Raw genomic sequence first — 24,943 nt, 5'->3', positions numbered from 1 at the left:
TGCCCCTTAAAAAGAGCTCACTGGGGTGCCTGGGTGGCTCAGTTGTTGAGCATCTGACTTCAGCTCAGGTCATGATCTCATGGTTCATGAGTTTGAGTCTCACACCGGATAAGCTTAAGCCCCGCTTCTCTCTCTGCCCTGTGCTCACTTGCACCCTCAAAAATAAATACGCAAATAAGTATAAAAAAAGCCTCACTGAATGAATAGTATCCCAATAGCAGGCACTGGAGCAACTCGGACCCTTCCCATGTCTGTTTTGAGATCCTAACACTATTCCCGCAGTCTAGGTTCTGAGGAAAACGTCTCTGCAGGGAGCTATTCTCCCCACATTCTAGTACACAGAAGGATTCACTTTTCTGGCTGTAAACCACCAGGTATTAGGGCTGGAGTACAGAGTCCTACTGCAGGTGGACAGAAAACCTGAGCCCCCAGCCTTCTAAGAGCAAAGGCTCACAGGGTCAACTACAGAGACTGCATAAGCCAGCCTCGAGATCTTTGCCAAGTTATTTGCCCGTATCACTCTGCTTTATCTTGTCATGTTTTCAAAAAAGAGATTTTGAGAGTGAGAGACAGGCAGTGAACAGGGGAGGAGCCAAAGAGAAAAGACACAGGATCTTCGAAGCAGGCTCCAACCCATGAATTGTGAGATCACACCTGAGCAGAAATTGGACACAATCAAGCCACCCAGGTGCCCCTATAGTCTGTCAATTAAAAGTCAAAGGGGACGCCTGGGAGGCTCAGTTTAGCATCCGACTCTGGCTCAGGTCATGATCTTGCGGTTTGTGAGTTCAAGCCCCACGTCAGGCTCTGTGCTGACAGCTCAGAGCCTGGATCCTGCTTCAGATTCTGTGTCTCCCCCCTCTCCCTACTCTCTCTGAAAAACAAACATAAAAAAAAAAAAACAAAACCCCAAAAACATCTTTAAGAGATACAAAATGCAGCAAGAAGTCTCTTCTTGACCAGTACCCTTCTAGATGTTCTAGAAGGGTCTTTTAAGAAGACCAGCTTTTATTTCAAAGTTCTCTTCAGATCAAAGGCTTTTACTCAGTGCTTACTGCCCTGGAGTGGGGGGGGGGGGGGGGGGGGGCGGGACTGCAGCATAGCCCGAGATGGAAAGCACTGTATTAAAAGAATACCTCTTTCCCTTCTCAAACCTGAGGTTCATCGATTCCAGAAAGGACTTGTTTAGAGAAAAATCTCCTCTATGTCCCTTTCTTAAATTCTTTAATGTTTATTCATTTTTGAGAGAGAGAGAGAGAGAGACAGAGTGGGGGGGGGGGGGGGGGGATGGGACACAGAATCTGAAGCAGGTTCCAGACTCCGAGCTGTTAGCACAGAGCCTGACTCAGGGCTAGAGCTCACGAGCCCTGAGATCATGACCTGAGCCAAAGTTGGCCGCTTAACCAACTGAGCCTCCCAAGCACCCGTTTCCCTTTCTTAACTAGAGATAAAAACTGTATCCAGTTACAGGACTATACACTTAACACCTCAATTCCCCAAAGTAATTGAAGAAATTTCAAGAACTCAGATTAAGGCAGAACTTTTCAGTTTGTAATTAATTCGGGTTACAGGACAGGAATACAAGACCTAGGGAAAGTCACTGACCCACAGTAATGAGGCAGTGTGTGTTTTGTGAGTGGGACTTGCAACCATGGAAGTAAAACATCCCAACACAAATCCAAACCGGCAGCTACAAAACAGGGCAGAGTTCAATGCTCCGATCATATAAAATAAAAATCTAGACTAATTTTAATATTAAAGCAAAGACAAAATATAATTTCAACATTGTTTTAATCAAGTAATGTAGCTGTTTAAAACAGGAAATTTTAAAACCGTTGAATAGATTAAAGCAAGGATTAACTTACTAAGATAGCTTCTATGGGTAAAATTTTTATTATGTGGATTTGAATTCCATTCTAAGTTTGGCACCAGACTAAATACTGGTCTCAGCCAAAATAGTGTTTAGAAGCCCGAACGGGTTTTCTTTCAGATTAAAAGAAGGAGGGTAGGGGAGAAGAAGAAAGCTCCATAACAAAACCCTATTAGCTTGACATTGGGTATGTTGAATGCAACTTGGCCTAAGTCACCACCAATTCCTACAGAATTTCAGATAATGAAAGCAAAATCGCCTATGGCAAAGAATTGTAACCTAGGTAAGATACAAGTTTGCAAAAATCTCATCTCTTCGGTGTGACAGAGCACATTCTCTCCTGGTAGATGCTTCTTCACTCAATATTGACTGAAAGGCAGAGAGAGACCAATTTGCAGATAGATTACTTGATTTTACTTCCTTAAAACATCAAGCTAACAAGATTTTATTATACCAAATGTTTATATAATTTCCAATGTGAAAAATTCTTAGATACATTTATTAAGGTCTCATTATAATCTGTGAAGATGGATCACAGAAAAAAGCGATGTAAGACAGTGCTCCCAACAAAATTAATCCTTTGGATTTTTGATTCCTAGTGTACTTTGTGGAAAGGAATAAATGGAACAAGTTTCTCCCCTGAAGAGAATTTCTGATATAGCCATAACCCACGTCAAATGAGTTTAGACCAGCTAATTGAGCCAAGAATTCACCAGCAAGTTATTTCCAAATCTAAATCTCAGGATGGGCTGGGTCAGGCCCCAGTAACCTGCATTCAGTGACCATCATCAGACTTCTTGGGTGTCTGGCTATATTCAACATGAAATAAAAAACACCTTAAGTCTTACACCAAAATATAGGCTTTAACTGGAAGTATGCTCTTAGCTTTTTTTTAAATAAAACATTTTTTGGGGGGGAAAAAAATCAAGTTTGAGACACAGTAACACTTATTTTGGCAAGATAGCAACCAAAACCTAAAAAGCATTAAGCTACTAAGTATCCACATGTAAAAGGCATTAAACAAACCATATTATCAGGAGGAAATCCACAATGAACAAAAGATACAATATGCCTAAAACATTTGAAATTATAATTAGATCCTAAGAATAAGAGTTGAAAAATTATGCTCATTTTGCTAGAGATTAAGTGCACCTTTTCCTGCTTCCCCCAAATAAAGTCATAGCTTACTATATAACCACACCTTAGTTTCAAAATTTTCTCAGTATAAAGCAACAGCTACATACACGTAAAATGCTTATTTGTTAATGTAATAATTCCCCTGGCTCATCCAACGTGCAATGCACATGACTCCAAAGACTACAATTTGGGGTAAGTATACACGAACTGAAAAAACACAATTCAAGTTTCAAAACCTGCTCTTAAAATTATTTATAGGACACTCAGGTCATTTTTACTTCTCAGTAAGATAAAGATGTCACGCTGCCATTTGATTATCAGTCCACCTTGGCATGAGAAGAATGTACATTACCAGATGCCATTTTGAGGGACTGAACACTCAAAGTACTTCTCAATGGCTGCAGAGAATTATAAGTAAGCTTATGTTTACATTCTGCTGAAGACACCTTTACAGTCTCAGCATCTAACAATATCTAACAGGCTCCAAGAGTCCTATCAGGTTAATGATGGTGCAGTATTTTAAGGAGCCATTTCAGCGTAAGTCATTCAGAGCCAAAATCTTAAGAATGACCAAAATCAAATCTTTATTTTTTAACTGTATAAATGTGATCCAAATGTGTCCACCACTAATTTTTCAAAAAGAAACATGCTATAAATAAGCAAACTATATCTGCTCACTGATATGTGTATGGACTCCCTAGATGTCTTGTTGGGCTTAATTACAGACCACTCACAGCAATACATTTTTAGTAGAAAGTGTAGCATGATGTTAAGCCATTTTAGCTTTTGCACATACATGTTGCACTTCTGGCTGATGATGCAGAAAGATTTGCAGCATTACACTGTTAAGCTGGGCTGCACCCACCCCTTTAAATGGCATCAATATCAATGTCATCATCCTTGTTGTCAGACTTCACAGCTTCAACTTTAGGTACACTGGCAGTCTTCGAATACACCACCTGATAAAACAAATTTTTTGTTTACTGTAAATTTTTATCCCAGTAAACCTATTTATAAAAATAATAGTAGTACAAATCGATGGTCAAGAAGGAAAAAAAAACTACCCAAACACAGCCTTTATTTTTTCTAAGTTTTTACCATGTGAAAACCAAGTTCTCTATGGCGTAACATTTTAATTTTCATACACAACTAGCCCCTCTACACTCAACCTGCTGTTGTTACCTTTGAGCATTCATAGATTATTGCCAATCAAATTGAGAGATTTCACTTACCAAAGATTTTCAGTTACCCAAGACTGCCATTTTAAACTTCCCAAACCCCCACCTCGAACACTATTTACCTCAATATTCTCATCTTCATCATCTTCTTCACCACCAGAAGATTCCTCCTCTGCTTCCTTCAACCATTTTATAAATGGTTCCGCTTTGACACGAATCTCTTTGGCAAGGTCTTTTGAAACATATTTCTTAGACGCCTAAAAAACGTTCAATACAATTTCCTTAGTTGAGGAATCTAAAAAATAATTTTTGAGTCACTCATAGAATTGCCCACATTCAGCTCTTTGAAGGGACTGGGTCACATCCTAATCTGGACTCAACGCCAGGTGGGAATCACCTACGGGTTATCCAAGGGACACTATTTCAACGTAGAAGTATTAGAAGTTACTTCTTCCAAAAGAGCCCCCCAACAGCGGTCGACACTTCTCATCTTGAAGAGACTGTTTATGTATCTACACTCCCCACCTTTTCTGACCAGCTGATGATGACTTCTTCTTCCAACAGATCTGCATCATACATCTCCTTCAAGATATGGGGAATCTTGGAAATGAGCTGAGCTTGATGCATTGCTACCACACACTCCAAACCGTGAAGAAGGTACCGTTGAGCTTTCTTGTTGTTGTGACAAAACTGAAAATAAACACGTTGGCATTAACAAGCTTTCAAAGCAGCACTCAAAGTACATTAATCGTCCCAGTATCATTCCTTAAAGCTATGGCCTTCAACAGTGATTCAGTCAACCCTTAAAGATCTGTGTTATTTTACAGCATTTTCCAGATACTCCCATGCTTGTGAGGTAGGTCAATCATTTCCATTTTTAGTATGACAGAGAACAACGTTCCCAGGGTCACCCAGCTCTCATCTTATTTATGAACCTAAAATAATTTGCTTACTCGTAGGAAATGGCGCCTGTATTTCTTAATTTGTTCTCTAATCTTCTCATTAAAAAGAACTTCAGTCAAAACAAGAGGGCCCATGGCTTTTACATCCAATCTTTCTGCTTCAGCAACAATTTCTTTGTCTGATGAGTCAATAATACCTTCTTCTTTCTTTTTCTGCAAACAAAAAGGAAGCAGTTCAGTGCATTGGAGACATATCTTGCTCCAGAGATGCCAGTTAGTAATTCCAACTTTCAAGGACCTTTTTCCTAATTTATTATAGTTGCAGGACTTATTCATTATTCACATTTAAAAAATTTATCTACTTTGAGAAAGTGCCAAGCGGGGGTAGGGGGAGAGAGACAGAGACAGAATATCTCAAACAGGCTCTGCACTTGAACTCCTGAAAAGATCATGACTTGAGCTGAAGTGGAACGCTGAACTGAGCCACCCAGGCACCCCAGTTTCAAGACTTTTCAGTGATTACGTGCACGCCAAAGATAGTACCTGGAACCACCTTCAAGAAGTTTTCGAGCAAAACATGGAAAAAATAAACCTGGCACCGGAGTATTCAAAAGACAGCTTGAGAAAAAATTACTCGCCAAGTAACCAGCTTAGTCATAGATACCTTAAAACCCAAGTCTGGAAAAAATTTATTTCCTGATCGCGTAATTGTTTAACTGCTCTTGAAGCAACTTGCTTTACCTTAACAAAATCAAACAGGATATTGACCCGCTCTTCAACAGTCCTTTCCAAATCATCACTGAGTGTCAGAACTTTCGCATGGTCACTGATTTCATCCATTCTGCGTCTTTGAGCTTCCTCAGTTGTATCCTCCCCCCAATCATCATCCTCCTCTTCTTCCTGTTAAAAACAAGTATGGTTGGTCAAATACCTTAAAAATAAAAAAAAAAACACGCCAAATTTCTAGTCATGTTAATGGCATCAGGTTCATTTCCCACAAACACACATCAGGCTTTTTTAACCACAGGATCAAGAACCTAACATACTGTTGCAATGTTGTAACTATGACTAGTTTCATTCTCTTTGCCCATGTCACCCAAGCATCGTATTTTACACAACTTTAGCGCCTACCATACCATCAACTGTGCACTCACCACGGCATGTGGAGGAGGACTGATCTCATTTGGTGGTGGTGGTGGTGGGGTCTCACTGCTGGACATGGAACCATTTTCCTTGTCTTTGCCCTTCCTGTTTTTCTTTTCCTTTTCTTTCTTTCCTGTACCACTGTCACTATTCTCTACAGGAAAACCAAAAAAAGAAGTGAAAAATTAATACTACAATGTGTACAACACTTCATGGTGTCTCATGAACATTTAAAACCTTGCCCCCTTTTGCTTTGGAACATTCCCCTCAGAAAACCATACACAAACACAATGCTACTTAATAATTCTAAAAGGACTCATAAACCAAGTTCATCTACCATTATTTCATATGTGAAAACACTCAGGGTAAGAAGAGAATGTCCCTCAAATACTAGAAAAGATTAACATGTAGTGCCTCAGAAAGAACAGGTAATTAAGTGAAAGTTGGCACTCCTGACCCTCTCTCCCCCCATGAACCTGAACAAAGGCTTATCTCAACCGCACTTTAGTTAACGGTTAGAACGCTGTTTAAGTCTATATAACAGTCGGTCTCATGGAAGAGACCACTGGAATAGGTTAGACTTTCTTGCTATAGCAAGCTCAAATTGCATCAGACAACTTCGATCATCTGACACAGAGTGTTGCTTGCAATGTTCTAAAGCCACTCAAGCTTAAAAAGCAAAGACCCCAGTTCACAAAACAGTATTCCAGAAGTAGATCTTTTGCTGGGATCCCAACAGTTCGTTTTATAGTATCTACTTCTCCCGTTCCAAAAGAACAGATCTTAAAAACCGACAACAACAAACCGAACAAAGCAGAGTTTAACTGGTAGTCTTTCAAACTCATAGATTCCACGTTAACACGGTACAGAGATTAGAAATCCCTTATATTTTAATTTTGTAACAGCAAGAAAGCTTCAGTTTTGTTTCCAACATCAGTTGCTTTTAAGCTAAAATCTTAGAAGTTCATCATGAACACTTACCAGGTGGGTTTTTGAGAATGAACGTGCAGAGTTTATGATGTGTGTCAAGCATGCCTCGATAGCCACAGGCTTTACAAGAATTACCTATTGTTTGCTTCTTTGGATTGACATGCTGCCAGAAAGGAAACAAAGATTAAAAACAAGTATGTCATCTCTGATAAAAAAGCAAAAATTCTTCAACTGGCAAGGTGTTGAAGTATCTGATGGTAACTCCAGCTTAACATAAAAACAGTATCTTTTAGGGGTGCCTGGGTGGCTCAGTCGGTTGAGCGTCTGACTTCGGCCCAGGTCACGATCTCACGGTCCGTGAGTTTGAGCCCGGCGTCGGGCTCTGGGCTGATGGCTCAGAGCCTGGAGCCTGCTTCCGATTCTGTGTCTCCCTCTCTCTCTGACCCTCCCCCGTTCATGCTCTGTCTCTGTCTCAAAAGTAAAATAAACGTTTAAAAAAAAAAAATTAAAAAACAAAAAAAACAAAAAAACAAAACAGTATCTTTTATGCAAAATAATCTACGTAGAAGAGTATGAAAGTATTTTAAAAAAACGTGTTGCTTCTGGTTTTTACTTCCAATGAAGTTGTTTTGCCTTCTCGGGAACAGAAGTTGGTGGAATCACAGAACTGATCAGAAAAGCAGACAGGTGACTTTTTCTCTTATTGACAAAACCCTCAAGAACACTCACCAGATCTGTTTCAGGATTCTCACACTCAGGACAGAGAACAAATTTTTTAATGAATCCATCCAACATGTCTTGCAGCTTATTCGCCTCATGAGATCCATTGACAATGTAACGGTCATTCTTAACATCAAACTGGGTCTGTGCTCCCAGCTCACAACCAAAATATTTGGTGGGATCTATGGGGGGGGGGGGGGGGAGGAAAAGTTCTGTTAACTAAATCTTTGGCTACTCATTCCTCCTTATACAAATGTCACTCTTTACACTTTTATGTGGAGTTAAAATGTGTTGCTTGGGTAATTTTATCTCCTAACAGCAACTAGCAAGTCAGTTGTTTTTCACCCCCAGGATTCCACTTAACCCCAAAACTAATTAACATACAACTGAAACAAGACACCCACAAAGTTTGTCATTTCCATATTGATGTTTTTTTCAGACTCCTCCTAAGAGGCATTACTTACACGTTGGAGGCCGATTAAGCGCCTTTGCAACGTCAACCATGTTGACTATAACTGTCTTGATACCATTTCCTTTGCCCTCAACCTAAAGGAAAAAAGAACTTTAATTTTTGCATTATCTGCCCCAGAAGCTGCAATCTTTTAAAATCCACAAAAAGAGCTTAGGCCTCATTAGGAAGATCGGGGTTACCTTGGCAATCAGACGGGGCATCTTGTAGCGATAGAACTGGTCTGACACACTGCGGTTGACATTGACAGACATTTTGGCTTATTAGTGGCTTTATCAATAAGATGAAGAGATCTTTGATTGCAACTTTTTGGTATCTTCTGTCTGGAGAAGAAGGGATGACATAAACGACTGCAAGAGTTCTCGGTCTCTGACATGAAAAAATTTTCGCCACTGAGGCTGTAAGCTTCTTGTTTGTATGCTATGTTTCCCCAATACAGGTACCAATGGCTGCGCAACAGCTCTGAAAGAGAAAGAGAACACACAACCCCCCCCCCGACGTTTAACGGGATTCCCGCGCGAGGAAACCTCCCTTCGCCTAATGCTGCTACAAGAGCGCACCCAGCTCACGTGGGAGGCGGCCAGCACCCCATCTAACACAGAACACCTGTGGCGGCAAAGCAGGCCTCCACCTGGACTAGGGTGGGAGCCGCCGCGCTGCTCCAGCGGCCGCGGGCTCGCACCACGCCGAACACACGGCCCGTCGGAGGCCCGCTTCCGTGCAGCGGCCATATTTCAACAACTGCCGGGAGACCGAACCAAGGCCTGCACTCTGCAAACCTAGCCCGTCTCGCGAAGAAACTTCTCAGGTTCCCTCCCCCACCCCCCACGCCGAGACGGAAAACTACGGACTCGTCCTCCGGCACCGGGCGCTCGCTCCACCCCCACCGGGAAGCGCGCGCTCGCGGCCGTGCGCGCGGACGGCGAGGCGGTGACCGAGCGCGACCTCGACCTCTCCTCCCCGGCTCCGCTCCGGGCCCCACCGGCCGCGCCGCCTGGGGCGGCAGGAGGCCGCCCGGCCTCGGCGCGGCGGGGGAAACGGAACCGGCCGAGGGGCGCCGGCCCGGGCCGCCCCCGCCCCCGAGCGAGCGATGACTCATGAATGCAGCAATTAGGCCTGACTCAGCCCGCGCGGCGCGCTCCCGCGGGGCGGAGTGGGGGGCGGGAGAGGAAGGGGGGAGGGAAGCGGGGGAGGAAAGGGGGGCGGGGGGCGGGGGCCGGGGCGGAGGGCAGGGCGCGGGGGCCGCGGGGGCCCGCCCGAACTGCGCCACACGCGCGCGGGTCACGCGGCGCGCCGCCATCTTGTGCGGCCGCCATCTCCCCGCCGGCCCGCCGGCGGACTCACCGTTTTCGTCAAATAAAGACATAAACCCAACGCTGCTCGCCCGGGACTGGGATGAAGTGAGGCGCGCGTGAACCCGAGTCCGAGGAGGGGCGGCGGAGGCGGCGGAGCAGCGCAGCGAGCAGCGGCCGGGCCAGGCGCCGCCGAGCAGCGGGGAGGGGCTGTCCCAGCGACGTCCGGGGTCCACACCCTTCAGCGCCCGGGGCCTGGCGACCTGGCGCGGAGAGACGGCGCCGTGAGCCGCGGGCGTCGGGGCGCCTTCCCCGCCAGCCAGCGGCCCGCGGGGGTCGAAGGGGCGGGGAGGACTGGGGAGGGGGCGCGGGGCCGCCGCCCCTCCACCGGACTCACCTCTGGAATGTTCTCGCTCTGACTGAACAACGCCGCCGCCGCGCTCAAGCTACCCTCGGCCCCTGCGCCCGCCCCCCGCGCCAGGCCGCACGGCTCATTGGCCCGAGGGGCGCCCGAGCTCGCTCGTCATTGGTCCACGTGCCGCGTCAATCGCGTCTTTCTCCGCCCCTCCTGCTTCCTGAGGCTCCGCTCGCCGCCTCAGCCCGCCCCCATCTCCCGGGTCCGGCGTTCCTTCCTCTGTCCTCCCTTCCCCCCGCCTTTCCCAGAGGTCTTCGCGGTCTCGCGAGAGCAGGCTGGCCGCGGCTGGGGGCTGGCCGCGGGGCCGCGCTTTGTCGGTTTGAGCGACGGGGAGGGGGAAGATGGCGGTTGACTCCCTTCCCCCGCCGCCCTGGCTTCGCGGCGTTCCCACCGAGTTCCCCTCGTGGCGGGCGCGCGGCCTCCCCAGTGGGTTCCTAGCTGCCCTTTCAGTCCCCTGGGGACGCCCGTCGTCGGTCCTCGAGGCGGAAGTTGTTCCTCCTCCCTGCTCCTTTAGGCCTGGGCAGACGGTGATGATCGGGGGGGCCTGGCTCTTTCATCCCAAGTGCTGTCTTTTAAGGTCCGATGCCGGGGTCCATGTACCCGCGGCGACGGTGACTCGCCAAGACACCATTACAGGGTCGTGCGGCCCGTAGCCCGCCTTTCTCGCTCACTCCACGGCTCCCCTCCCCGGCACCAAGCCTGCCGGGGCTAGGCACGCCCTCACACCCGTTTTCTAAAGAGGGAAACACCAAATTAGTTCGTGACTCCGAGACCCTCCGGAAAGTGCGTCTCGGAGAGGTCTCCGTGTTCTCGTGCTCCACTATAACTTTGCTCAAAACGAGTATCACATTGGGTTACCACTCCTGGAATCCACTCCACAGTTTATAAATTGTGACTTCCTTCCTAGGCAAAGCATAGCCCAAAGCAGGTGTTCCTAATGAGGTTCCAGAGCGGTCCCTCTGGAATGGCTATTTAGAGCCTCTCATGTTTTCCTCCTTTTGAAATGATTACAGAAACTCTCCCCTTCTTTCAAAAACTTAAATTGTGCTTAAAAGTTTCAGTTGCTACTGTAAAAGCGATCGAGTCCATCCTGAAATTTGCAAACATAGTTGTTGTTAGCGAAGAGCCAAATAATAGAGCCACGGGCTCTAATCTGCTTTCTGTGGTCTTCCCCATTTGAATAAAGTAGCAATGTTGTTGAGGACATGGTGAGGTGGATAAGGGTCTGCCTTTTGTTACAGATCTGTCAAATATGCAAGAAGGTTGGCACTGAAAGGTATGTTGATTTTTATTAAAGTAAATCATGATTTACAAGCTTCATAAACCATTACAAAATTTTTTTAACATGTATTTAATTTTGAGAGAGGGAGAGAGAGGATCCGAAGCAGGCTCTGCACTGACAGTAAAGAGCCCAGTGTGGGGCTCGAACTCACCAACCGTGAGATCGTGACCTGAGCCGAAGGCAGACGCTTAACTGACTGAGGCTTTAAAATTGACAATGTGGGTGAGGAGGTTAATAAATCAAAGGGAAGATCCAGAGTTGAGAGAAGTGATCTGTGTCCTTGGTGCCAGAGCTTCCGTTATAACCACCCAGTGTATATACATGGGGGTATGATTGTTAAAAGAAATGCATAATGCTTTATGGGTACCAGGTTTCCCATCAGGTAAATGGAAAAGGTAAATCCCAAACAAGCTCCTTCTGGTTCAACATGAAATACGCCTTAGCAGCATTGAAACATTGGGGTTTTTGCATAGCTGCACGCGAATGACATTATTTTAGAAACTGTTGGAAAAGATGGGCGTGAAACTAGTCTGAGTTAAGAGGCCTGCCTTCTCAGAAGTATTTTTTTTAAGTTTTTATTTTTTTATATTTAGTTTTGAAAGAGAGCGTGTGACATGAGTGGGGGAGGGGACAGAGGATCAAGTGGGCTCCGTGCTGACAGCAGGGAGCCCGGATGTGAAGTTCCAACTCGGTGAGATTATGACCTTAGCTGAAGTCGGGTACTTAACCGAGTCACCCAGGTGACCCTCAGAAGTATTTTTTAATAAAGCTAAATACAAAGTGATTTTCTTTTTTGCCATGTTTGATGGTTTCATATTTAATTTCATTAAAAAAAGTTTGTACTAATTTTAACTTTAATTTTTAGCAGGTGTACCACTCATTTGTATCTAATCAGGGACAGCTCTATTTTTATTTTTTTGAGAGAGAACAAGTGGGGAAGGGGCAGAGAGAGAGGGAGAAAGAGGATCCAAAGCAGGTTCTGTGCTGACAGCAGAGAGCCCAATGGCGGGGCTCCAACTCATGAACTGTGAGGTCATAACCTGAGCTGAAGTCGGACACTTAACCAACTGAGCCACCCAGATGCCCCCTGTATTTTTATTTTCTCAGTAGGCTCCACACCCAATGTGGGGCTTGAACTTATGACCCAAAGATCAAGAGTCACGTGCTCTACTGACCAAGCCAACTGGGCACCCCAGAATTTTAGTTTATTTTTTAAATTTACTTTTTTAAAAGTAGGCTACATGCCCAACATGGGGCTTGAACTGGGGATAACTTTTTAAAATTATTCTTGGGGTGCCTGAGTGCCTTGGTTGAGTGTCCAACTCTTGATTTAGGCTCAGGTCATGATCCCAGGGTTGCATGATCGAACTCCAAGCTCAGCGTGGAGCCTGCTTGAGATTCTCTCTCTCACCCTCTTTCTCTCTCTCTCTCTCTCTCTCTCTCTCCCTCTGCCCCTCCCCCACTCACTAGCTCTCTTTAAAAAAAAAAAAACAATTATAAAATTATTCTTAACCATACCTTTGAATGCTTCTTAGAGCCTAAGAATTTGCTAAGTGCTTTGGATACACTATCTTATTTACTTCTTAGTCCCTATGAAGAATTTTTGTCCTTTTTTAAAGAGTTTTTGGTTTTGTACTCGATACAAGATACCTTTCCTAAAATTTGTTTTAAGTTTATTTATTTTGAGAGGGAGCGAGAGTGCACATGCACACAGGGGAAGGATGGGGGCGGGGGGGAGAGAATCTGAAGCAGGTTCCTCCCATTCAGTGCAGAGCAAACTGAGGCTTAGAGGAAACAATTTGCCCAAGATCATATACTAGTAAGTGGCAGAGCTGGAAATTAAACTGAGATCTGTCTGACCCCAGAGTCTGTTCCTTTAACCATTACATGACACAGCCTTCCCAGGTAAATACAAACATACACAAAACTAGGCAATTTACATGTGAAGTCCCATTTAATCCTTTGACAATCATGTGAAGTAGTGTTGTTATTCCCATTTGACAGATGAGGAAACAGAGTCAGGAAGGTTAATTTTCTCCAAGTCACCTGCCTAATAAATGGTGGACAGCGTTTGAACTCTAGCTTGACGCCAAGCTCATTGCACAATTCTGCTTCCTACTTCTGGCTCTCCGCCTCATCTGGCTGTATTTACCCCAACCAGGTGCTCGCGGTTTGCTAAGTAATGGGCAGCCGGTGCCTATGAAATCTTTGTCAAATGAGTGCCTGAATGATGCCTTTCAGCACTTGCCTTGAAGGACAGACATGAGTAGCTGCTGAGAAGGTAAATTGGTAAATTGGCCTTCTGGTTGTTCAGATATGGGTGTCTGTTTTGTTTAGCATGAATTTGCCCCTCGAGCAAGATCAGGTCTGCACGGACCAAGAACCTTGGTGTTTCTGAGCTGTGGGCCACTGAGGGGCCCAGGACATTGCCCTCTGTGATGAGCCATCTGGTTGGACAGCGGGCCTCTGTGACATCCTACTCTCAGCTATCTCTAGCCTCCATCGCACCGTTGGAGCAGAGCTTAGTTAGGCAAGTTCCTGTCTCCCCTGCTTGAGTAGGAGCTATAGGGGATTATGCATTGTTTTTCTTCTGGCAATAGCCTGTCACAGGGGTGTGCATAGAGCAGACATTCAAAGCTGCTAGGAGGGAACTGAAGGTTATCTGATGAGTACAGAGGTGGTAAAGGCGTTGGCTATGTTGAAAGCTAGTGTCCCAAACCAGGGTAATCTAAGGCTCCCAGGTTAATAAACATTTCTGAGTTGCTGGGATACAGGCCCCGCCCACATCACAGGCCCTGCCCAGGGGCCTTATGTAAAAAAATAGCAGCTCTCTGACTCCCACTGAAGCTTGTCCCCACTCCTGAAATCTCTGACCCTCTGGGCAGGATGTCTCTCTGCCTTTGTGACAGGCCCCTCCCACCCAATACTTCCACAGCACCTCTGGCTTTCAGATGGCACTTTGTTGCATCTGCCTGTTTACTGGTCTGCCTCCCTCATTAGGCTGAACAGCTTGTGGTCAGGGGACCTGTCCTTGAGGAGCGCACGGAGTCAGCTACAAAGGGGACAGAGGCAGGAGGCAGAGGTGTCTACGAGGAAGAGATGAAATGAGGTGTCACTGGAGACGGACATGATGTCGTCTTGTTCCCGAGCATTTGACTCCAAGCGGAGCCTATCTTCTGTCATTCCTGGAAAAAGAGAAAAAAGTACACGATTGTATTGATTCAGTAGATGGCGGAGAAATGTGGATGACTTGGAGAACAGGCTCTGCTCTTGGGTTGCTTGAGTCTTGGTCGCCGGGAAGCCACACACAGTACAGGGCGGCAGCTATGCTGGTCTCGTCTGGCTTGCCTCAGGTCCTGTCTTCGGGGAAACAAAGTGTTTGGCTACCTAGCTGCACCCTCACCTGCTCAAGTCTGGTGGCTGCAGGAAAGGCCTTTGCTCAGACTTAAGGCCCTGCTGTGGGAGGGCACCACAATAAAAGGCCTGGGGGAGGCCGAGGGGCGTCCTGAGGCCAGTTGTCCCGCCTGAGACCCTGCGATTCCCGCTGACTCCTGACAGCCGTTTGCAAGCCTTTGTGAGGGGGCATCTTTGCGTGTTCCCACCTCTGCCACACACTGTCCTCTTTAGTTGTGAATCTGGCACATCTTTTTTTTTTTTAATTTTTAAAAATGTTTATTTATTTTTGAGACAGAGAATGAGCATGGGAGAGGCAGAGAGAGAGGGAGACAGAATCCGAAGCAGGCTCCAGGCTCTGAGCTGTTAGCACAGAGCCCGATGTGGGGCTCGAACTCACAAACCGCGAGATCATGACCTGAGCCGAAGTCGGACGCTAAACCCACAGAGCAACCCAGGCGCCCCGAATCTGGCACATCTTATCCACCCAGGTGAAGCATCCACATGCCAGCCAGTTAGCTTGCTGCTGACCTGTGGGCTGTGGCCTCGCAGTGGAGCACTAGACCCACACCACCAGGAAGCACAGCTTGTCATGCGCTTAGCAGAATCAGCTGGCACGTTGGGTGGAGTTGCCTTCTAGACCTCCTTTTTTTTTTTTTTTTTAATTTTTTTTCAACGTTTTTTATTTATTTTTGGGACAGAGAGAGACAGAGCATGAACGGGGAAGGGGCAGAGAGAGAGAGAGACACAGAATCGGAAACAGGCTCCAGGCTCCGAGCCATCAGCCCAGAGCCTGACGCGGGGCTCGAACCCACGGACCGCGAGATCGTGACCTGGCTGAAGTCGGACGCTTAACCGACTGCGCCACCCAGGCGCCCCTAGACCTCCTTTTTTTAAAGGAGGCTTTACACCTAGCATGGAGCCCAGTGTGGGCCTTGAACTCACAACCCTGACATCAGGACCTGAGCCGAGATCGAGTTGGACACTTAACCGACTGAACCAGGCAGGCGCCCCTAGACCTAATTTTTGAGTACAAATGATCCTACGTTCCAGACTCTGTATTTTTTTATTAAAAAAATTTTTTTAATGTTTATTCATTTTTTGAGAGACAGAGTGTGAGTGGGGGAGGGGCAGAGAGAGAGGGAAACACAGAATCCAAAGCAGGCTCCAGGCTCTGGATGGACAGCACAGAGCCCGATGTGGGGCTCGAACTCACAAACCGCGAGATCATGACCTGAGCCAAAGTCGGACACTTAACCCATTGGGCCACCCAGGTGCCCCCTGGACTCTGTATTTCTTAAAGGATGCCTGTCTTGCTTATCTATGCAGGACACGGCCCCGTGGTTCTCAAATAGAGGTAAGCATCAGAATGTCTGGAGGGCTTATTGAAACACAGCTTGCTGGGCCCTCCCCAGAGTGTGAGAGAGTAGGTCTGGGTGGGGCCCAGAATTTAGATTTGGAACCAGATCCCCTGGTTCCGTAGGTGCTGCTGGTCCCCGGACCACACACAGCCCTAAGGCCGGGGGACCACATGACTTGGGAGCTCAGGTACCTCTTTTCCTTCACCATGGATTCAGCAGCTTTCTTTTGAGTAATCCCCCGAGCCCTCATTCAGACAGTCGGTCTGGGAATCAAAGTCCAGAAGAACGAAATCGGTGTCCCAGTGACTGTGTTGCAGTTGTGGTGCCCGGGCCGCTTGGAGAAGTTTCGGGGCCGGCTGTCGGAGACTTTGTGTTGTATGCACCACGGCCAGGGGCCTCACGGTGGTTGTCCCAGTGACACTGTGCCGCTGTCACAATGCGGCCACCCATGTTCTCTCACTGGCGTGCCAACACCTCATGCTGTCCCCTCCTCTTGCGGTTGGGGAAACCAAGGCGTAGAGGGAGGATTTGTCTCAAGGCTGGGGCTGGGGTGCTGACGTCCAGCTGTAGGGTTTTTCCCACTGTCTAGGACCTCATTATCCTGTTTGGCATATCCCAGTTCTAGAGTTTGCTCCCCTTCCTTTGGCTGGATTTTAATTGCTCCAATGCTCCTTTTTTTTTTTTTTAATTTTTTTTTTTAACGTTTTTATTTATTTTTGAGACAGAGAGAGACAGAGCATGAATGGGGGAGGGGCAGAGAGAGAGGGAGACACAGAATCGGAAGCAGGCTCCAGGCTCTGAGCCGTCAGCCCAGAGCCCGACGCGGGGCTTGAACTCACGGACCACGAGATCGTGACCTGAGCTGAAGTTGGACGCTCAACCGACTGAGCCACCCAGGCGCCCCAACTCCAATGCTCCTTTTTAGACACGTGAGAGGAGGCGGGACCCAAGGGCTGAGGGTGTATCTCCTCACGACGCTGACCTGCTTCAAGCAACCACTGTGTATCGCGCCTGCGGCCGAGCAGGACATTAGAGACGCAGGGGGACCCTACAGGTGCTGTACCCACTTGTACGCGTATGGTTGTTTGTGGGCGCTGGGGAGATGTCACCTGAAAGTCTAGATTTCTGATTCTGCAGGAGATAGGAAGCCCTGGCAATGCTGGGATATACCCGTATGTGGCCACGCCTCTGTCGTCCAGAGCTGAAGGTGGGGCATGAGTGCTCGAAGACAGCAGCCACCGTGTCTCTGTGCAGGCGTGCACGTGCGCCCACACCTGTCCCGTTCACTCCCGTTGCCTGCCTCACCTCCGCGCTGGCGTTCACGCCTCTGCTCGTTTCTTTCTTCCTCCAGCGAACGTGCATCAGATGCCATCTGTGTGCCAGCTCAAGGGAAGTTAGACGTTTGAGACCTTGCCCTGGTGTTCTAGGGCTGCTGGAACCAAGTAGCACAGACCCGGTGTGAGACAACAGATTTCTTCTCCCCTGGTTCTGGAGGCCAGAAGTCTGAAATCAAGGTTCCGGCAGGGCTGTGCCCTCTCTCTGTGCCTGGCGATGGCCGGCCGTCCTGGATGCTCTTCCGCTTGCTGTTGGTTGGACGCAAGGGCTGTCTCTGGAAGGTGACCCTCTTCCCTCTGCGACGTCGCAGGGCGGTCTCTCTGCGTGTGCCTGTCTCTCTGCGCGTGCCTGTCTCTCTGCGTGTGCCTGTCTCTCTGCGCGTGCCTGTCTCTGTGTGTCTTCTCAGAAGGATGCCAGACATGTTGGACGTAGGGCCCGCCCTACACCCTGGCCCAGTATGACCTCCTCTAAACTTGATTTCATTCGCAGAGACCCTGTTTCCAAATAAGGACTCATTCACCTCATTCAGGATCCGGACTTCCATGTATCCTTTGGGGAGATAGAGTTGAACTTGCGGCTGACATTTAAAGAAGGACCCCAAACAACTCCAAATGTAAAACCTGGCCCTGGCTCATCACTCATGTTTGGGAGACAAGACTCCCGAAGTGTCAGCAAGGACCCGGTGGCCGTCTGCCTTCCTGGAGCACGAACAGTGAGAGAGTCCCGTGGCCTCGGTGCTTCATGCACACCGACCACTTAATCCCTAACACAGCCCTCCCAGGGAGATTCTGTTGCCAGTGGACTTTGCAGATGAGGTAACTGAGGTGCAGAGAGGTCATACAGCTTTGCCAAAGTGCCTGGGGAGCAGAGCTGGGTGTGTGTGTGTGTGTGTGTGTGAACGACAGCAAGTGACAGCAGGTTGTTTCCCGTTCTCTTCAGACCCTTGGCCCTTGTGATGGGGACAGGTGAGGCTAACCTTGGTCTCAGCTGCCATCACAAAACCCAGTGCTTACCTCCTTTATCATCCCCCTGGGGCGTGTGCTGCTCTGTGACTTCCCAGGGCGATTGCAGGGGGCTTTGGGCATGATGTAGAAAAGGTCTGATTACTTTCTTGATCCCTAAACTCCCACTTGCACAAGATTTAGTCCATATTTAGGGTCAGTTTCCTGCATCTACTGGCAGATGGAAGAGCCATCCAGAACCCATAACAATATGCTCTAAATAACGTTTATTTTGTGGTACTGATCCATCTGAGTAAATATAGTTAGTACCAGATGGGACTTTTGCAATCTAGAGTTCTGAAGGCAAGAAAGGATTCGTTTTGAGTTTCCTTAAATTAGGTGAGCAATTTTTTTCTTGGGCTATCAACCCCCATGTTCAACATTCCCAGCGTGACATTTTGTACTGTTATACTTGGTAAGTAAAGCTTAGCTATTCTGAGGTTTATGTGCCAGGAGCCTATGCTCAGAGTTCCCTTTTTAGTTGCACTCATAAAGGCTGCTCACATGTTTGGGTATTTCATGCAGAAAGAAGTCTTTCGGGCTAGGTCATTCTCGGTTAGATATTTACAAAGTTCACGGCTATTTTTAACACACACCTCTGCTGCCTTAAAACCACAGTCAGCATTTAAAGCCATGACTGGCTTCTCTCACTTGGCATAATGTCTGCAAGGTTCACCCATTGTGCTAAGTGAAAGAAGCCAGTCACAAAAGGACAAATGCTGTATAAGTCCACTTAGATGAGGTTCCTAGGGTAGGCAGATTCATGGAAGCAGAAAGTAACAGGGTGGATGCCAGGGGCTGGGGGAGGGGGTAATAGGGAGTTAGTGTTTCACAGGGAAAGAGTTTCAGGTCGGGAAGATGGAAACATTCTGGAGATGGATGGTGGTTTTCTAACAATGTGACTATACTCAGTGCCACTGAACCGTATACATAAAAATGGCTAAAACGGTAAATTTTATGTTGTGTATATTTTACAAAACAAAAAAACATCCTATAATAACCTAAGCAACTCTATGTAAATTGATACAAGTGATACAATTGATAGAAACCTCACATGCCTGCGATTAAATATGATGCGTATCATAAATACTGACAATCATGCATATTTATATGACGTTTCTTTTCTGTTTTGTGCTTTTCTTTATTTTTCAATTTAAAAAGTTCCCCAGAAGATATAAATTTTAGCTAACTCTGTGACACTGACCCCGTCTTAGCATTTTGAACTGCTATTGCCCTGTAAAATAGGTGGGGCGGGGCGGGGGGGGGGGGAGGAGCGGGGGTGGTGTTAAAGACACGAAATTTACTCTGCGGAACAGTAGAAACCAAAGTAAATGGAAGTCACCCCTCAGTAAGATTCAAGTCGTAACAGAATCAAGTGCAACACCGTCAACTCCTTAGCCTCCCAGGGCAAGAGTTGTCAACCCAAATCCTCCCAGGGCAAGAATCCTACACCCACATCCTCCCAGCGCCCTCCAGCCACCCCCCTCCCCACCTCAGGTGATCACAGCAGGGCTGCAGGGCTGTGAGAGGCACTGAGGAACCACAGGGACTCCTGGAATAGAAATATAAAGGGATCCACATTCAACTAAGGAAACAAAACCAAACCAAACTCCATGCAGGCCAAACAAAACTCAAAGGGATTGTGTCTGGCCTGTGGGCCACCAGTTTGCAATTTCTGCTTCAGAGTGAGAGACTCTTGGATCTGGGAGGGACACTGGAGGACTTTTTGTCCTCACCCCTGCTTTTCCAAAGAAGAAACCATGATGAAGTTATGCATTGCTTTAGAAAGAACTGGCCTAGAATTAGCTACATCTTAGACAACAGTTTTAGGGCTCTCTTCTTCCTCAATGCTGGCTAGAAATTTTTTTTCCTCATTTCTTTATTTCAAATTTTTATTTTTGAGGGAGAGAGAGAGAGAGAGGATATGCATGTGAGTCAGAGAAGAACAGAGAAAGAGAAGGAGAGAGAATCCCAAGCAGGCTCTGCACTGTCAGCACAGAGCCCAATGGGGGCTCGAACACATGAACAGTGAAATCATGACCTGAGCTGAAATCAAGAGTCAGATGCCTAACTGACTGAGCCACCCAGGCACCCCATTTTTCCCCCCAGATAGTATATCATTCCAAGTTTGAATTTGAATCTTTTCCTTAAACATAGATAAATTGATTTAATTTCATCTTACTGCACAAATGAAGTTCAGTGCCTAGTATTTTTCTGTTTGAGTGATAGCTGACACTTTCCAACAAACTCCAGCACTTAATGGCCAGCAGAAATTTTGATATGCATACTACGTGTCTCCCAGCCTTTTCAAAATTGCTGTCATTTGCGTGTGGGCCTTTGGATAAAAATGCCAAAGGAAGTTATCGGTGGACGTTTTCATATATCTGATACTGCTGACCTTCTAAGATATATAACAAGTTTTGAGAAGGTAGATTTTTCTTTGGCTCTCTTGTTAACATCCGTTGTGAGAATTTGGATTGCGTTAGGAGAGCTCTACACCAGGGCCATGAACTCGCAGACCTAGGATGAATACGGCCCCCATAGATGTGTTATGCTTTGATCATCATTGTTTTGGGAGGAGGGGGATGAAATGGCTTTAGGTCATCATGTGCTCTGGAAGCTCCCCCAAGTAATGACATCTTCCTCTTTGAGGAACATACAGCCCCTTCCTGGCCACTGAAGACACGTGAGGTAGTGGTCCATCTTATTTGAGGGAGATCACAGTGCAGTGCTATCAAAATGAGCTTCTCCGGGACATGTGTTCAGAAGTTGAGTGTATGGGGCACCTGAGTGGCTCAGTTGGTTAAGTGTCCTTCGGCTTAACCATGACTCCGGCTCAGGTCATGATCTCACAGTTCGTGGGTTCAAGCTCTGCGTCGGGCTCTGTGTTGACAGCTCAGAGCCTGGAGCCCGCTTCGGAGTCTGTGTCTCCCTCCCTCTCTCTCTCTCTCTGCCTCTCCCCCCTCTCATTCTCTCTCTCTCTCTCTCTCTCAAAAATAAATAAACATTAAAAAAATAAAAATAAATATAAAGAGTGTTGCCTGACCTTGCCGGGTTAGCCACGTGTGCGGTCAGCAGACTCTTCCCTTTGGGCAGGGGATAGACCTGTTTAGCTGCCCTGCATCTGGCCACGTGCAGGAGTGTCTTGTGGCCCTTCAGCCCAGAACACTGGGAAGCCATGTCCTTGTGGAAGGGGTGAGCCCTGATGAATGGCAGAGGAGACCCCCATACATCTAGAAATGGAATTCACAACCATACCGGTCCAGCCCAGTAAGCATACGTGGAGACACCCCCACTGGCCCTGCAGGGGTCATCACTGAAAGTAATGATAAGGACACCATGGTCTATTTGTCCAGCATCTGCCAGGCAGCAGATTCTAAGCAAAGTTCTCACGGGTAGGAGGTCAGAGGCCATGTTACTAACAAGCCCTGGCTCTGAGGGGGAGTTCGGGTGACCCCCTCGGCCCAGTTTGCTCAGAACCTCCCTGGTTTTAGCAGTGAAAATCCCTTATCCTGGAAAACCTCTCAGTCGCAGGCAAACTGGAACAGTTTGTCACCCTGGGGAGGGGCACACGTTTTACCTAAATTACTTGGTATAATATAAAGTGGGATGGGGAAAAATGTGGGCCAAAAGGACTATTGAGATCAAGTTCTGAGAAGTGCTGTCCACCCTCCAGGCAGCAGCCAGAGAGCATTTGCTTAAATTTTACTTTTTATCTCTCTCTTTTTTTAAGATTAAAAAACGTTTATTTAGAGAGCGAGAGAGCACACACATGAGGGAGGGGCAGAGAGAGAGAGGGAGAGAGAGAATCCCAAGCAGGCTCAGTGCTGTCAGCGCAGAGCCTGACACGGGGCTCGATCCATGAACCGTGGGATCATGACCTGAGCAGAAATCAAGGGCTGGATGCTTAGCAGACTGAGCCAGCCAGGTGCCCCTTTTTTTTTTTTTTTTTTTTTTTTTTAGAATTAATATTTTATTGTCACTTATAATCAGATGGCAGTTGGGTATATAGTCTTCATACTTGATCTTTCCTTTTTGTAAATAAAAAATATCACAAGTTGTCAACATCCAATGACTGGTTATGTTTTCAGAAAACATAATTAGATTAATTCGTTAATGGTAGCTTCAAGTTTCTCCTTATCAGCTCCAGAAAATTCACCCACCTTCTGTCCCATTTTTAAAAACGGGAGGGTAGGGGTGCCTGGGTGGTGCAGTCGGTTAAGCGTCCGACTTCAGCCAGGTCACGATCTCGCGGTCCGTGAGTTCGAACCCCGCGTCAGGCTCTGGGCTGATGGCTCGGAGCCTGGAGCCTGTTTCCGATTCTGTGTCTCCCTCTCTCTCTCTGCCCCTCCCCCGTTCATGCTCTGTCTCTCTCTGTCCCAAAAATAAATTAAAAAAAAAAAAATAAATAAATAAAAACGGGAGGGTTGACTTCACATCTGAAGCAACCTCTGACAGTCACCCACGTCTACTTCAAGGCACACCACGTTGGGATCCTTCTCAGAGAGGGGATGAGAGATGGACTTGACCATTTTGCAAGGCCCACACCCTGTGGCAGAGAAGTCAACTACTAAAGTTTTCCCCTCACTGTTCAAGGCTTCCTGAAAAGCGTATTTGCTCTCGATCTGCTTCACCATTTTGGCGGCTGGGGTCTGACAAGCGACCGTAAGGACCAATGGAAGGTGGATCCTAAACGCGGCCAGAGCTCCAGGCGCCCCACGTTTTACCTTTCGGGAGCAGCTTCAGATTCACAGTGAAACTGAGCGGAAATTAGAGATTTCCATCATGCCCGCTGTCCACACACAGGCACGCCTCTCCCAGTGTGGACATCCCACCAGGTGGGACATTTGTTACAATTGATGAGCCCACATCGACGTGTGGTCATTACCCACGTAGGCCGCAGTTCGCTTTGAAGTTCACTCTTGGGGCACATCCTACACAGAAGAGCATTTTTAAAAAGTGAGACGCAGCAGAAGGAGCAGAGTGACCACAGTCCCGTTCTGTGAGCTGCGTGTGTGCACGTACTGGCTGTCACGGAGAGCGCTTCCCTAATTGGCCTGGGGTGACGAGTGGTCACGAGACTCTGCTTGGGTGTTGAAGGGACACGTTGCGTGTCAGTTTGGAGAGAACCCAAGGGCTTTGTGGGGTTGTAAGGAAATCCGAGATTGAATGGAGAGTCAGGAATATGGCGGGAGGCCCTGGGCCTCCTGCTAAGGGACACTTGGCTCTTTCTCTCTCTTGCCCAGTGGAAATTGCCCAAGGTGGTCCCAGCACGGTGTCAGGATGCCTTCAGGAGTCAGGCTCTGCACTTTGCCACTTTCTCTCTCTCTTTTTGTTTTTTTTTTTAAGTGTATTTATTTTGAGAGAGAGCCAGATGCAGGGCTTGAACTCACAAACCATGAGACAGACCTAAGTTGAAGTCGGACACTCAACCGACTGAGCCATCCAGGTGCCCCAGCCACTTTTTCTTTTAAACCCACGGAACACAAAGTGACCAGGTGACATCATTTTGGGTGGTTGAGCTTGGTTGCCTTGGATGGGGCTGCCGCCCTCCTGAATACAGGATCTCTGCTGCCCTCTGGTCCGGCCTGGATGCCGTGCGTTCTTCCGATGATGTTGTATGCTTTCTCTCTGGCCTGCTGTCCCTTCCTGCTCTGGCTATGTCCCTCCTGGAAAATGCCTACACCCCATCCCCTCCCCTCCAATGAGCCTTCTTTTTGTGCCTGTTTATGGACTGTCTTTGGGGAGCCCCACACCTGCCTGGTGGTTTCCTGCTGTTCCTTTGGGAAACACAATTGCTGATTACCCCCCCAGCCCGAACACTAGAATTTACTGCTTCGAGAGACGCATACCTTTGAAAACAAAAAAGCCTATTTGTCGTGCTTTGTCCTCCCAAGGGCAAATAGGGTAACAAAGGAAAGGAAGGACCTTCTGCTTCTTTAACAGGTTGCTCTGCCCTGCTTGCGTGCCCTGCAGCCAGACTGTTGGCTCTTTGTGACCGAATGCTGCGGCACCCAGCTCCGTTTCCTGCCCACGTTGGCGCTTTGTTGAGTGATGAGTGTTGATGAGGTTTTGGGGTGATGGTGGGGGGTCCGGAGCTGACGACGTAGAAAGAATTCTTGAAGACATCTTTGGTGCAAAAAAAGGTGATTTTATTAAAACGTGGGGACAGGATCTGTGATGTGCTAAGGAAGGCTCCTAAGATGCCTGAGGCCTTGCTGTTGTCCAGCCAAGGTGGTTTTCCCTCTACTAAGGCATTAACATCAGGATGTTCGCAGGTGCGTGGAGAAATGTTCTACTCTGTCTTGGTCTGAAGTATCTGTCAATGGGCTGCAGGTTATGAGGAAATTTAATTTTATCTGCCATTTCCTTCTGGCCTTTGTTTCCCATGTCACGATGGAGGGGTGATGTTGGGGCTCCTCTGAGAAGCAGCGGGGACTAAAGGTTTGCACGAGGGAGATGTCCGTGGGGGAGAAAACGGATGCAGGTGCCGAGGGCGGGAAGAGCGGGGACAG

General features: G+C 47.4%; 2 protein-coding genes, 1 long non-coding RNA gene and 1 other non-coding gene across 6 annotated transcripts; all 4 read right to left on the bottom strand.

Moving 5' to 3' along the window:
• Positions 1–1,774: 1,774 nt before the first annotated feature.
• EIF5 (eukaryotic translation initiation factor 5) lies at positions 1,775–10,149 on the bottom strand. Of its 3 annotated transcripts, XM_042944384.1 has the most exons (12): positions 10,039–10,149; positions 9,694–9,904; positions 8,532–8,811; positions 8,345–8,426; positions 7,890–8,062; positions 7,212–7,323; positions 6,242–6,384; positions 5,829–5,987; positions 5,139–5,300; positions 4,711–4,875; positions 4,308–4,442; positions 1,775–3,966 (listed from the first exon to the last, which is right to left on the bottom strand). In XM_042944384.1, the coding sequence occupies exons 3-12, from the start codon at positions 8,601–8,603 to the stop codon at positions 3,877–3,879; spliced, it is 1,293 nt and encodes a 430-aa protein (XP_042800318.1). In that variant the 5' UTR covers positions 8,604–8,811; positions 9,694–9,904; positions 10,039–10,149; the 3' UTR covers positions 1,775–3,876. The 3 variants fall into 3 exon arrangements, with proteins under 3 accessions (XP_042800318.1, XP_042800319.1, XP_042800320.1); XM_042944385.1 differs by lacking the exon at positions 10,039–10,149 and having other exon boundaries at positions 9,694–9,995; XM_042944386.1 differs by lacking the exons at positions 9,694–9,904; positions 10,039–10,149 and adding an exon at positions 9,201–9,386.
• Positions 6,753–6,876, bottom strand: LOC122223456. The gene has a single exon (XR_006204326.1). It is a non-coding gene; the product is annotated as a small nucleolar RNA SNORA28 (small nucleolar RNA).
• Positions 10,150–13,291: 3,142 nt separating the features above from the next.
• LOC122223167 lies at positions 13,292–16,475 on the bottom strand. Its single transcript, XR_006204103.1, has 3 exons — positions 16,284–16,475; positions 14,277–14,523; positions 13,292–13,388 (listed from the first exon to the last, which is right to left on the bottom strand). It is a non-coding gene; the product is annotated as an uncharacterized LOC122223167 (long non-coding RNA).
• Positions 16,476–22,518: 6,043 nt separating this feature from the next.
• On the bottom strand, positions 22,519–23,065 carry LOC122221457 (thioredoxin-like). The gene is made up of 2 exons (XM_042940715.1): positions 22,909–23,065; positions 22,519–22,629 (listed from the first exon to the last, which is right to left on the bottom strand). Exons 1-2 carry the CDS (start codon positions 23,063–23,065, stop codon positions 22,529–22,531), a joined length of 258 nt encoding a protein of 85 aa, XP_042796649.1. The 3' UTR covers positions 22,519–22,528.
• Between the last annotated feature and the right edge of the window lie 1,878 nt (positions 23,066–24,943).

This window comes from Panthera leo, chromosome B3 (assembly GCF_018350215.1).
Source record: "Panthera leo isolate Ple1 chromosome B3, P.leo_Ple1_pat1.1, whole genome shotgun sequence".
In the NCBI taxonomy this organism is placed as follows: domain Eukaryota; kingdom Metazoa; phylum Chordata; class Mammalia; order Carnivora; family Felidae; genus Panthera; species Panthera leo.
The sequence above is the reverse complement of the archived record's forward strand: the minus strand, read 5'-3'. Positions and strand labels throughout refer to the sequence as shown.

Coding starts and splice junctions, on each gene's coding strand:
- EIF5 (XM_042944384.1), bottom strand. CDS start 8,603: ATGTCTGTCAATGTCAACCGCAGTGTGTCAGACCAGTTCTATCGCTAC. Junction 8,063..8,344: donor GCTTAATCGGCCTCCAACGT/GTAAGTAATGCC, acceptor CCCCCCCCATAG/ATCCCACCAAATATTTTGGT. Junction 6,385..7,211: donor CATTCTCAAAAACCCACCTG/GTAAGTGTTCAT, acceptor GTTTTCCTGTAG/AGAATAGTGACAGTGGTACA.
- LOC122221457 (XM_042940715.1), bottom strand. CDS start 23,065: ATGGTGAAGCAGATCGAGAGCAAATACGCTTTTCAGGAAGCCTTGAAC. Junction 22,630..22,908: donor GAAGGATCCCAACGTGGTGT/GCCTTGAAGTAG, acceptor TGCACCACCCAG/GCACCCCTACCCTCCCGTTT.